General features: G+C 38.6%; 1 protein-coding gene across 1 annotated transcript; it reads left to right on the forward strand.

Annotated features, from left to right (window-relative positions):
• The first annotated feature begins 11,416 nt into the window (after positions 1-11,416).
• On the forward strand, positions 11,417-12,586 carry K441DRAFT_654169 (uncharacterized protein). The gene has a single exon (XM_067647647.1). It carries the CDS (start codon positions 11,728-11,730, stop codon positions 12,232-12,234), a length of 507 nt encoding a protein of 168 aa, XP_067508293.1. The 5' UTR covers positions 11,417-11,727; the 3' UTR covers positions 12,235-12,586.
• The last annotated feature ends 1,506 nt before the right edge of the window (positions 12,587-14,092 follow it).

The raw sequence follows: 14,092 nt of genomic DNA on the forward strand, positions 1-14,092 counted from the left end.
TAGTAACTGTTAATTCTATTAAGGTAAACTACGTAGTCTATATACTAACGCGCCTCCCCCCTAATTAGTTAGTATATAGGTAGTTAGTACACCAAACGCGTAAATACGCGTTTATATACTAGGTGCTATAATTATACACTTTTATTTCTTATAGTATATTATTATTTCTTTATATATATATATTATCTACTAGTCTTATTCCTTTTACTATATAGTAACTCTAACTACTTCTATAGTCTTTAATATAATAACCTGTATAATTACAGCACCTGCTGTACTAACCGCGTGCTTACGCGGTTCAATACACCAAGTACACGTTTACGCGTTCGGTTCGCTTACGCGTCTAGTGCACTCCTAAAACACTAGCTTAGGGGGGAGGTGCGTTAGTATATAGACTACGTAGCCCACCTCAATAGAATCAACAGTCACTACCGTCTAAATAAGCATATAATACTATACGTATTTCGTGCCCCTAGACACGACTCACTTATACCATTAAATTGGTACCGACACTAATTAGTAAGCGCGCACAGATCAGGAGATACGCACTTGCTTAGAAGACGTCTAACACTCCACCTTATAAGCCCCTATTTCAGTTAAAGAGAATCAAAGTACTCTAGATTTGGAAGACGTCTAACGCTCCACCTTATCTAGAACTACCCTAAATCTACCCTAGTTTTAGAAGACGTTTACGCTCCACCTTAATCAGAGATATTAACCACTATACCAGTAGTTAACGCAACCATATCAAGAACGCGATCACACCAAAAACGCGACCACCCCAACTACCTCAATACCCCGACCTCCTCTAAGACCCCTTACGGAGACCTCTTACCCTCCTGCGAACCACTACGGACCTATTAAGACCCTACGGAGACCCCCTTACCCTTCTACGAACCGTTACGGGCCCGTCAACCGATTTTACAGACCCTCACAAGACCTCTTCCACCCGCTACGCACTATACTACACTGCACAGTATAGCAGACATTAGCAAGCAGGTTAATAAAGGTCAAAAGAAGTAGAGACAAGGAGTCGACGTTACGTCTATAGATAACGTCAACAACTATATTAAATTTAAAATCCTTAAGTACGAATACTTTAAGCTTATAAACGTCGACCTATAGGAGCAATACTAGGAAGACTTTGCAGACTTTATAGAAGCCATCTTTAAGGAATACAACCCCACTACTATCCATAACCTACAGACCCTTTTACATAACCAAGGCGTATAGGTTAAAAGGAATAAATGGGTCACTATCGCATAGTCCTTATATAATACAATATATAAGGAGGACCGAACGGAATAGACTAAAGAAGAAATTCTAGACGAGTATAACACTACTAAGGAACTCTTTGCTTCTTCCAAACTTAATATAATCGCTAGCCTTATACCTAACCCTCTTAACTAAATTCGTCCTATAAACCTAAGCAGTTTCGGAATTAATCTTACTAGCCAAAGTATACCTAGTACTTATGTTACAGACCATAATACCCCTATAACCTAAATTATGGACCATAATACCCCCGCGAACCAAAATACGGACTAAACCCCTCCCGTTATTCAAACTACAGATCCGCAACCTATATATCCGCAACCCACAAATCCGCAAGCTATAGACCTGCAAACTACCTAAGTAAAGACCTATAGTAAGGAGCTAGCTAACCTAGCTAAGCTTTACACCAACGAATCCAAGTATAGCAGTAAAAACAATAACTTTAACTTTAAACTAACTATCTTTACAGACCTCTATTAGAAGGCCGATATTCCTAAATAGGAGTTCAGCTAAGCCTACTCTACTATGCTACGCGGCCTAGCACTTAACCACTACTACACCAACCTTAAGAGTAACCCCCTTAGTGTTCCCTTTAATAAGCTATACAAAGCCATACGCAACTACTTTAAAGGACTAAAATATAGGCGTAATATCCTTACCCAATAAAATGCGACCAAGTTACGGACTGTAATGGACAAGAATACTAAAAAATCAACCATAGAGTGCTTACAAATCCTTATTAAAGACCTCCGCCACCTATAGCACGGTCTTAATATTAAGCTTTAAACGGACAACTTCTTGTATAACAAACTAATTACAGCCTGCTAGGAAATGGAACCCTATAAATACGCCTATTATAAGCCCGCAGACACCATAGCTAGCCTTATTAACGATTTATAGTCCTCTATTACAACATATAAAGCCTTAAACCCGCCAGGCAGTACTTAAGCTTTTATTACGGACCTGCAAAATCCGCAACCTAATTCAGATGCCTACTTTACGGACCGCCGATACCACTAGCAGTATCCACATTAACCAGGTTCTACCCGTAACCTCCGCAGCAACTCCTATACGAAAGCATACCCCTATAAACAAACCAGTTAGAAGTGCTTTATATGCGGCAAGGAAGAATATTAGTCTATAAGGCATACCTAGGAAGAACGTAATAAGTCTAGAAAGAGACTTAATAACCAGATTAACTAATTTATTTTAGAATATAAAGGAAAGAAAGTAGAGGAGCCCCCTAACAAGTCAATAGAAGCCCTTATAATTAACTTTAACTCAGACGCTTAGGAACAGGAGACCTTAGAGACATTCCTAACTACTTTTAGACCTTTTACGGACAGTTAAGCCTTCAATACTATAACCATATTAGCCGACCGCTCCTTTATATACTCAATTACACCCAAAAACTAGCCCGTAAGTATACCCGTTAGACCCATTACGGACATTACGGACCGCAAATAGGACCCATTTGCATATATTACTACAGAACACTATACCCCTAAAGAATTCTATAGCGTTATAATCGATACAGGTGCCTCTAAGAAGTCTACTATAGGTTACGGACAATACCTTATATATAAGACTACCGTAAATAATAATACGGACATTAACACTATATAAGCTAGGGCCATAAACGTCTAATTTGGCATTAGTTCAACCGCATTAATTAAATTAGTCACAGTTAAGACCCTAATTAGCCTAGTTAACTTCCACATAGTAAAAGCGGACACCCCTTTTCTACTCTGTCTTATAGATATAGACAGGTTATAGGTCTACTATAACAATATTACGGACACCTTAACTAGCCCTATAACTGCCCCAGGAAGCAAGCATATTACCCTACCAATTACACGACAATTTGGACACCCGTTCCTTATATAGGGAGAGACTTTATAGACCTACATTTAGGAATCTTTTAACTACAACCCGTGCTACCTTACCAGTACTAAAATCCACCGTTTACACCGCCGTTTCGGCCACCTATTAGCCGAAAAGCTATATAGAGTTCTTAAACGCTCTGGATATAACGACGTTAACAGGAAGGCAATTAACCACCTAACTAAATACTGCTCTTTTTGCCAGAAATACAGACGTTCCCCAGGCAGATTCAAGTTCACCCTTCATAAAAACCTTAACTTCAACCACTTAGTATACGTAGATATTATATACATTAACGGCAGTCTAGTATTACATATAGTTAACAAGACAACCCGCTATTAAGCCGCCCATTAGTTACAAAATATATCCACAAAACATACTTAGGACATTTTACAGACCTACTAGATTAACACATACCTTAAACCCCCTAAGTATATCACCCACAACGCTAGTAGGAACTTCATTAGTAAGGAATTCCAACAGTACGCTACGGCTATGGCTATTTCAACAAAAGCCGTTCTAGTTAAGGCGCACTAGTCCGTTAGACTTATTAAGTAAGCTTACCTAGCTTTATAGAGAGCTTATTAGATTATTACGGACAAGTATAAGGACATCTAAAAGGAACTAGCTTTATAGATGGCCGTAAAAGCCGTCAACAACACTACTGGCCCTAACGGACTAGTACCTACCCTCTTAGTTTATGGAGCCTACCCAAGGATAAGTAACCTAGGCCCCCCTGCCCCGTCTATTACAGAACAAGCAGCTACAATACGGAAGGCAATAGCCAAAATAGTTAAATTACGGGCTAAACAAACTATCAATAACGCCCTACACTACCGCAACGGACCTAATACGACCCTAGTACACAACCTCCCGCTTAACTCTAAAGTCCTTATATAGCATAAAAGCGGCAATTAGACTAGACCTTACCGTCTACTAGCTATAGAAGACGAGACCTACTATATACAGCTCCCTAGCGGACCGACAAGCTTTAGAAGCACATCCGTAAAACCCTATTTTCGGTCCAAAAACATCTATAACGTTAAGCTAGACAAACCAGAAGCACCCGCCAAATTAGATAAACTAAAAGCACCCTTACCTACCCTAGAGGTCCCCCAGAAACCTAATAAACCTATAAAACCTGCTATAAAGCGTAGCCAAGGACGCCCCCGTAAGAACCCTATAACAAAGAATCACCTAACCTCCGCAGGCACATCCGCAAAGCAATCTCCGCCTGCGGATATATCAGTTCTAGTACAAGAAACCCCTTTTACGGACTCATAACGTAAAGAGATCAACGGACTACTTAAGAAGGGCGTCTTTGCGGTTATAACGGAGAGAGACGTTCCGTAAGGCGTCCGTATATTTAACTCGCGCTTCGTTAATAAAATTAAGCACCCTAATACTAACAAAGCCTTTAAAAAGTCAAGGCTTGTTGTACAAGCTTATAATAACTAGGGAAAGGACCTCGTCCTTACGCAATCACCTATAATTCAACAGGTCAGTTAATAGATCATACTTACACTTACGCCGGGACTACAGCAAACCAAACCCATAGCCCTCTACTTATAGGATATCTCGCAAGCCTATATACAGTCCAATACCTACCTAAGTAGGGATATCTTTATACGGCTACCGCTTAAGCTTAATCTATAACCAGGAATAATTTTATAGGTTATAAAACCACTTTACGGAGTGCCAGAAGCTGGAAACCACTAGTTTAAAACATACCACCAGCACTACATTAGTAAACTTAAGATAGAGCAGTTAACCTATAACCCTTACCTCCTACATACCCTATTAAACGGCCTTAGCATTGTTGGACTCCAAACAGACAATACCCTCTTTTTAGCGGACTAAACTTTTACGGACGCGGAAGAGACCAAACTATAAGAGGCTAAGTTCCTAGCAAAGCTATAGAAGTAGTTAACTAAGTAAACTCCAATTAAGTTTAACGGAGGCTTAATTATACAAAAGGGCAACTTAATCCAGCTAACTTAGGAACGCTAAGCTTAAAACCTAAAGCCTATTACGGTAAAGCCTATAGACCTTACTAGTTCCCACAAAGAGACCTATAAAACCGTAAATACGAAGGACTAATACGCTGCACAGCGTGTAAAAGGTGCCTATATTGCCACAGTCTGTCAACCTAAATCTACCTACAACTTATCCTTTACGGCCCAGGTAGTAAATCCGCAAGAAAAAAATATTAAGCAGCTTAATAAGCGCATTTAATAGCAGATTAATAACGCGATAAAAGGACTTACTTTTATACCGCTAGACCTAAATTCTATTAGCATAATGGTATTTACGGACACCTCCTTCGCCAATAATAGGGACCTATTATCGCAAATCGGCTTTATAATTATACTTACGGACTATAATTAAGACGCAAATATACTATATTAGTCTTCAATTAAATACAAGTAAGTAACCCGCAGTATACTAGCTTCTAAACTATATATACTAGCCTATAGCTTTAATATAGCAGCCGTAATCAAATTAACAATCCAGAAGATCCTATAACTAAAGCAGCTACCCCTGGTTTTATACACCAATTTAAAGTCCCTCTACAACTGCCTAGTCAAACTAGGTACAACATAAGAGAAGAGGCTCATAGTCGACCTAATGTGCCTACGTCAGGCCTATAAATAACGCGAGATTACGGAGGTCAAATAGATTAGCAGCGGAGATAACCCAGCAGACGCTATAACAAAGGCAAAGCCGTGTTAAGCTCTTAAAACCCTAATTAATATAAATAAGCTTAACCTAAAGGTTATAGAATAGGTAGAGCGAGACTAATAGAGCATTTATGGTTTAGTTACGGCCCGTTCGGAAGGCCGTATAGTGCATTTACGGCCCGTTAAAGGGCGTATAGTTTATTTTACGGACCGTAAGCAGGACTTACGGCCAGCTTAGAGCACCGTTCGGAAGGCAACCCAAAAGGCACCTCGGGAGGGATTTCCTATATATTTTCTTACGTCTTTTATAGTTCTATTAAGGCAATTACAAAGGCTATACGCAAGTGGTTCCATTTTCCAAGTACCGCTAGTATATAATTACAGCACCTACTATACTAACCGCGTGCTTACGCGGTTCGATACACCAAGTACGCGTTTACGCGTTCAGTTCGCTTACGCGTCTAGTACACTCCTAAAACACTAGCTTAGGGGGGAAGTGCGTTAGTATATAGACCACGTAGCCCACCTCAATAGAATCGACAGTCACCACCGTCTAAATAAGCATACGATACTATACGTATTTCGTGCCCCTAGACACGACTCACTTATACCATTAAATTGGTACCAACATAACCCTATTTTCCGCAATTTATATAAGCTCCTTCTTTAAACCATTTTTCTTACTATAAAGTCCGCCTAAACGTCTTCTATTATTAAAATCCTTAGTTTAGACTCTACTCCTTAAACCTTTAATTACTTAATCCTTATCCTCTAGGTTTCTATAATTTCTTATTTTATTTCTTAAATTCTTTAGTACTACTTAGGTCTATTAGCTCTGCGCTATACTATAGTTTTTAACTTTAACTTTATTATTGCGTGCTTTGCGCCTTATATAACTATAGAACTCTATTTTAACCCTTCTTAGTCTACTCTCTTTAGTAGATCCTATTATTAATCTTAATTACTTAATTAATTAAATTCCTAAGAGTATCCATATCTTCTATTAGAATAATTATATCCTAGACTTTTACCTTAAGTCCCTATTTATACTATACTATAAGCGCTTTATTATTCTATTTAATCTATATTACTAACGTTTAAAACTACGTTATATACTTAATTACTAAAGTTCTCTATACTAGGTTTTAAAGCTTTCTTTTTACTATTATAGTTACCTCTAGGTCTTTAAATATTTGCGTTAACTATTCCGTAAACCTATTTTAACTTAAGAATATATACTGGACCTCTTAGTTAATAGTTATTATATTATATTCTTATATTTCCATAAAGTAAGGTTTAAACTACTTAAGTGCTCTTTCTATTAAGAATAATCCTACGTAAGCGACTTAATCTATAGGCGTTCCTAGTTTAACTCCTTCTTATATAACCTTAAAGTATATTTACGTAAGGAATCCTTTAAGTTTTAACTTTTTTCCTAAGAATTGCTTAATTAAGGGTAACTTAACCTTAGCTGCTCCAATTCTATTAATCCTTTCTTTAAGTAATAACTAGCTAAGAGTTAGTATCTTCTGCTATACTAGTATCGTTACCTAATCTTAATATAGTTGCTGCCGTTAACGGCGTCGTGGCTAGTGCTTTTAGTGGTATATTGTTTAACTTTGTTAATACTATAACCTTAGTAGTAAATATATAATAAAGCCTTGTAGCAGAAACTATGGTGGACTTATTAATAGGCTAGGTATAACGTGTTTTACTACCCAGCTGCGCACACTATAACCCTGCGCACCCCACCAAATTCGATGCGTGTCTCCAGCTTCGACGCGCTATGCCTCTATAACCATCTTCTTAATTGCTTTAAAAAGAAGGCAGACTTTCTCTTGCATATGCAGCCTATCAAAATAATCCTTTATAGAGCGTACGCGCCTTAGCTAAGTCCTACGACGTTCCTGAATCGACCTTACGATTACGCATCCGCGGCACCCGTTCTATACACGAGATTTATAGACTAGATCGAAAGCTACAGCTATCTAAGGAGCAGACTCTTGTAAAATGGATCCTAGACCTTAACTGACGTGGATTTCCACCACAGGTTATTAACGTACGACGAATGGCAGACGCTTTGCTTGCCGCGCGCGGTCAAATCCTACCCCCATAGCCCATTGGCCAGAACTGGGCAACTTAATTCATCAACAATCAGCTAGAGCTTTAAATGAAGTAGAATTACAAGTTCTATTCGCAGCGCGCGAGATACGAAGATTTAGTCGTAATTAATGCGTAGTTTAAGCGCGTTAATAAGACGCGTTAGTTATACGGCATACTTAATAAAGACATATATAACTTTAACAAGACTGGGTTTATAATAGGTGTCGCTGTAATATTAAAGGTTGTTATAAGCTTAGATATAGTTAGTTAAGCAATTGCTATATAGCCAGGCAATTAAGAATAGGTTACTGTTATTAAGGCAATTAACGCGTTAGGATAGTTACTTCTACCATTTATTATTCTTGCAGGCAAGGTATATTAGTTAAACTAGTATTAAGGCCTACCTTCTAACTGGATAGTTGCTCTTAGTAATAATAGCTAGATAAATAATAGACTTGGGTATAAATGGATTAAGTACTTTGATAAATATACAAAGACTTATATAAAAGGAGTCTATTATCTATTAATTCTTAATAGTTACGATAGCCACGCTACGCTAGAGTTTAATAAGTATAGTACGGAGAATTATATTATTACGCTCTATATGCCAGCTTATATGTTATATCTACTTCAGCCGCTTAATGTTAGCTACTACGCTCCTCTTAAGCGCGTGTATAGACGTGAGGTCTAAGAGTTTGCTCGATAAAGCGTCTATTATGTTAATAAAGAAGACTTCCTATTAATCTATATTAGGGTACGGGCATTAGTTTTCCACAAAGAGTTAATTAAAAGCGGTTTTTAAGCTGCAGGTTTTGTGCTATATAACCCCTAGCGCGTTTTATTATTACTTATAGTTATTAATAAGACGCCGTCTCCGCTAAGTACGTTAAGTAGAGAGCAATGGACGTTAAGAACGCCGTATATAACTACTTAATTAGAGCAGCAGGCTCGCCTTATAAAGGACCTCCTGTAGCGCCAGTTACAGAGCCCAACTAGCCAGGCAGTTAATTAACTTATTAAGAGTTATTAAATGGCGATGTATTTAGCTATTATACTTACTAGAGAGAATACGGATCTCCGAGTTGTAAATTAGCGCCGGAAATAAAAGTAGTAGCACCGCCGATAATATATTGCTTATGGAGGGACTTTACAAGTCTAGGAGGCGCAGGAGTTAGTTAAGAGGCTAGAAAATGAGGAGCAGGAGACGTCTTAAAGCTGGGCTACTCCTGCGCGCTAGCGCGCACCACCAACGTGTTCTCTCTGCTATATTTAAGGTCATAAGAGGACCCAATATACTAGGGTCCAAAGCAGCTCTACATAGAATTTTAATACAATTTATTTTGTCATTGTGGCGCAATCGTCCAAAAAGGCGCATCAAATTTGGTGGGGTGCGCAGGGTTGTGGTGTGCGCAGCTAGGTGGTAAAACACGTTATAGGTAAATAAGAAGTTAATAACGTAATAATAACTAGTAGAGTGGTTGCCTAATAGATTAACTCTAATTGTATTCTAAGATTTACTATAAAGAAGAGAACTATTTAGGTAGGAACTGTGGTCCTTTAAATACATAACCGTACTCCTAAGAAATCCCCTTTATATATAAGGTACGTGTTATATATATTATACGTACGTTCCCTTTATACACTGCGTATACTACGTATAACGTTATATAACCTTAGCTACTATTCCTCATTATATAGCTCTACCGGTTTTATCCTAGACCGTGCCTAAATTAACTAACTAGCTTCTTCTAACTCCTCTCTAAGTAGTTGTAATATTGTACTTGTCGCAGTACGTGCGGACTGTCAAGGTACGATGTATGAGGTGACTGTATATGATTGACAAACGATGTCGTGTGAGGATCTATATAGGAGGTGAGGTGGTATATATACACGTCGCTCAGGGGTCAGGTCCGTGCTCGTGTTATGACAACACTAAATCATAACAACGTGTCAGGTCAGTGCCGTGACAGTACTTAAAGCGTCCGTAATAAATCTTCCTACTTATTATTATATTGCTATTTATACTACTTTTAATATAGTTCTATAAGTATATATAATCTATCTATAGGAAAGTATCTTTTTATTACTATATTATTATAACCTTTTATATATTGTTCCTTAAACCTAATAAAGATTATAAAATCTTCTTCCTATTTAATTTCTTATAACTACTTCGCCCTTAATATACCTATCTTTAGCCTATAAATAATTCTTCTAATAAGTACTCTATCCCTTAATTAGCTTAGTATTCTTAGCTTATAGTTCTAATTCTATTTTTACTATATATAAATTCTTTTTCTAACCTCCTTTTAGCCTTTTTCTAATCTACATTTAGCTAATAAATTCTTAAAATCCTCCCACTTCTTAATTATAGTATTAACTATTTAACTTTTAGGTTAAATACTTTATTTACCTATTACTCTATAATATTCTATATATAGAGCCTAATCTCTATCCTATTAATCTAACTTAGATTTTTAGGTTTCTAGAAACCTTCGTCTTATACCTATTTATTTATCTTTAAACTAAGCTACTACTCTTTTCTATTAGTTTTTGTCCGTTATAGGTCCTTAAGCTCCTTAGAACGGAACGAGCATTCTGAAACAGCCTACGGTGTCAAGCTTCTGCCAAGGCCAATCAAGCTTTACTCAGATCCTGCAAAGTTTTAGCGAAACCCACAGTGGCTAAAGACCAGGCGAGACGTTTAAGCGCTGTCTCATAAAGCCGTACGAATGCAAGGGGCGAGCATTGAAAGAATCAGAATGCACGCGCCATCTAAAAGTAACCGTTAGGACGGTCGTTTTTTGGTCCCCGAGTCTATGGGAACATCACTCCATCAAGGGTGGGGATGCTGGCTGCCTTGCGGAAACCTTCTCCGTGGCCGAAAGAGGTTGAGAAGCATAAAATTTTATGCATTATCTCATTAAGACGTTTTTCTGATTAGTTAACTACAGACCAATGCACATCGGCGGACCAGAGAACGACAGCGTCGTCCGCGGCCGCCGCCTCGACCGCAATTTCCACTCCCGCTGCAGCTGCAGCTGCACCCGCATGCGCATGTGCGGTTGCCTAGGAGGCCCATTTGGATGATGGCCCCTAGTGTACTACTAATCATTAGGATTCTGAAATTTGGTCCCGGCTTACTAGCCAGGGATACACTTAAATCTATCCTTCACCGGTCAAATATTATCTCTATTGTCCTAGAAACACAGCCCAAACAAGTAAATAAACCGAATATCCAAATCAAATATTCGTCCAGTTGTTTACTTAGCAAAACCAAAATTTTCGTGAGTCAGTCTACATTGATATAGTACCGCAAAAGCTTGACGGCTTCTTTATCATATAACAGTCTTTTAAAAGCCTTTCCATAGAATTACTCAAAATATTCCACACTCGTATGGACACACCGCTTCCCCCCACAAACCCCCCATCGAAGATCATCATGACTAGGTTTCACCGTTTGGTTTGATTAGACCGAGATGTAATGACTCATATCACAGACATGTACGAATGCCGGGGATATTAAACCTTCCATAAAGCTAAGAAATGCAGGTCACCATTTCACCTCGTGGATTCTACTCGTCGAGCCCTTGTTCAGGCGTTCCCGAAAGCGGAGCTATGAATGATCGATTACAAATCTGAGACCGTGCGCCGATCTTGGTGGAATGATCAATGCACCCCAAGCACATTATGAACCGACATTTAAATACTACAGCATTTCCTCTTCTCCTCTTTAACTAAAAGCACCTCACTCCAAGTTACTCTACCTTCTCTATCATCTACAATGCCTGTCTCACTTTACGATCTTAGCATCCCAGTGTTTATTCGTGGCCTCAGCAATCTCGCAGCATTCCTGAAGAAGGCCGAAGACTATGCAAACGAAAAACAGATCCCACATTCCGAGCTCCTTAATGCCAGGCTCGTTGATGATATGGCCGCTCTCCCCTTCCAAATTCAACGCGTCAGCGACACTGCCAAAGGGGTAACAGTTCGCGTCGGCGGAGCTGAAAATGTCGTGATGGAAGACACCGAAACAACTTTTGAGGACCTGCAGACGAGAATCTCGAGGACGATTGATCTTCTGAACAGGGTGGATAAAGGGGCGTTTGAGGGAAAGGAGACGGCGGAGGTGGTGATGAAGTTGAGGGGTGAGGACAGGAAGTTCACCAGCGAAACCTATTTGCTGAAATTTGCGTTGCCAAATTTCTATTTTCACGTTACCACTGCATATGCTATTCTAAGGCATAAAGGCGTGCCTGTTGGGAAAATGGATTTCTTGGGGCCGGCGTAGGACGAGGCGGAATGTTCTGGGTATCATGGCTGAACGACTGTAGTTGAGCTCTTTTAGCACAGTGACGTGGGCTAAAAATCTTACAATTAAATAAACGAGCCATCTTTCGGGCAGAGTTTTAGGGCCAACCGTCTATGAGCGCTTGTCATTTATGTTTTATTATTTCTCAAAGATTGGAGCTGCAGATCGATGGAAGCCAGCCTTTATCATCTCGGACTCGGGATAGCCGAGCTTTGAACCAATCAAGTCTACGCTGACACGGTCCTTGTAGTTTAGGTAAATAGCCAGTAACATTTTAGATATCTTAGGCAGACTTGCACATCTTTATCATTGCCTTATCCGCCCCACGGACTATTCGCTTACGCTCATAGTCCTACGCAGCTCAACGGAACACCGAGCTCAACGGAACACGAGCCCCACCACATGATTTTAAAGCCGTAGATTTCTACGTAGGCTACATATATACAGAAATCCTTGGTGGAGCACCTTAAGCAATAGCCTAGCTACAATCCTGCCAAATATTACGAGTCTAAGGCCTCTGCACGTTGTGTAGCGTCCTCCTTTGCCTACTTCTTTACCGCACGTGTAGCCGCCCTACCTGCCTTCTCTGCTTCCTTTTGAACTCGTTATAATACTTTAAGCCGTCCATCTACTATAGATATTAAGCCTCCCTTTTAAACAACCCGTTGGTTAGTCTTTTAGCGCTTTACGCGGGCGCGTACTACTACCTACATTAAATATAGGTCCTCCTCTACTAATAAGTAAAGTATAGCATTCTTCCTAGCACTTTTATAAAGCATTAATAAAGGATTTCTTACCCTATTAGGCTGCTAAATAATAAAGCTATAAACCTAATTTATTGTTATCTGTAAGCTACGCAGTATATTAGGTATTTATAGCACTATAAGTTATAGCCGCAGTAGCTATAGTATTATAGGTAGTGGCGTAGATAGACGTACTATAGCTGTTTAATATTGTAATTTAGTTAATATAACCTTAGGATTATATGGAATAAGGCTAGTTTTTACCTATCCTAATAGGATAGATAAGGATTTATGTAACGGAACCTTGTAGCAAGAACTACGGTGGGCTCGTTATTGGGCTAGGTGTATAGGAAATGCAAGTATAAAAGTTAACAACGAATAATAACTAGTGGAGTAGTTGCCTAACAGATTAACTCTAATTATATTCTAAGAATTACTATAAGGAAGGAACTATCTAGGTAGGGACTAAGGGTCCTTAAATACACAACCGTACTCCTATAAAATCCTTCTTATACGTAATATACGTCTTATATATAAGGTACGTAAGTTCCTCTTATTCCTCTTATTTAATACGTAGCATATTATATAACCTTGGTTACTATTCCTTGTTATATAGTTCTACCGGTTCTATTTTAAACCATACCTAAATTAACTAACTAGCTTCTTCCGTCTTTTCTTTAAGTAGTTATAATATTGTACTTAAAGCGTCTATAACACCATCTCCCTCCTTTCTATCTTTATCCTTAAAGATTTAAAATATCTCTAAGTTATTTACTAGAGGTGTAATATCCGTCTAATTAATTTGGTTAATATTATTACTTATTATACCTAAAGCAATTTCTTCTTCACACGCCTAACGTTGTGCTCGCACTATTACTGCAATATTATCTCTTAGTAAAATTATACCGTCTCTATATTCTCGCTGTTTAAAAGAGGGGTTAGTTTATATTACGTTAGTAAACCCATCTTTATAATAACCGTTCTCTTACTTAAAGTATACTAAAGCAAATATTCATTTGTCCTGTGACGTTTACTTTACCTTTAATGCTAAATATACGCGACCTATTACTCTTAATAGTTGTCTAGTTCCCTAA

Source organism: Cenococcum geophilum, assembly GCF_001692895.1.
Source record: "Cenococcum geophilum 1.58 unplaced genomic scaffold K441scaffold_6, whole genome shotgun sequence".
Taxonomy (NCBI): Eukaryota; Fungi; Ascomycota; class Dothideomycetes; order Gloniales; family Gloniaceae; genus Cenococcum; species Cenococcum geophilum.

Bases quoted from the DNA above. Each gene is read 5' to 3' on its own strand.
- K441DRAFT_654169 (XM_067647647.1), top strand. From the start codon at position 11,728: ATGCCTGTCTCACTTTACGATCTTAGCATCCCAGTGTTTATTCGTGGC.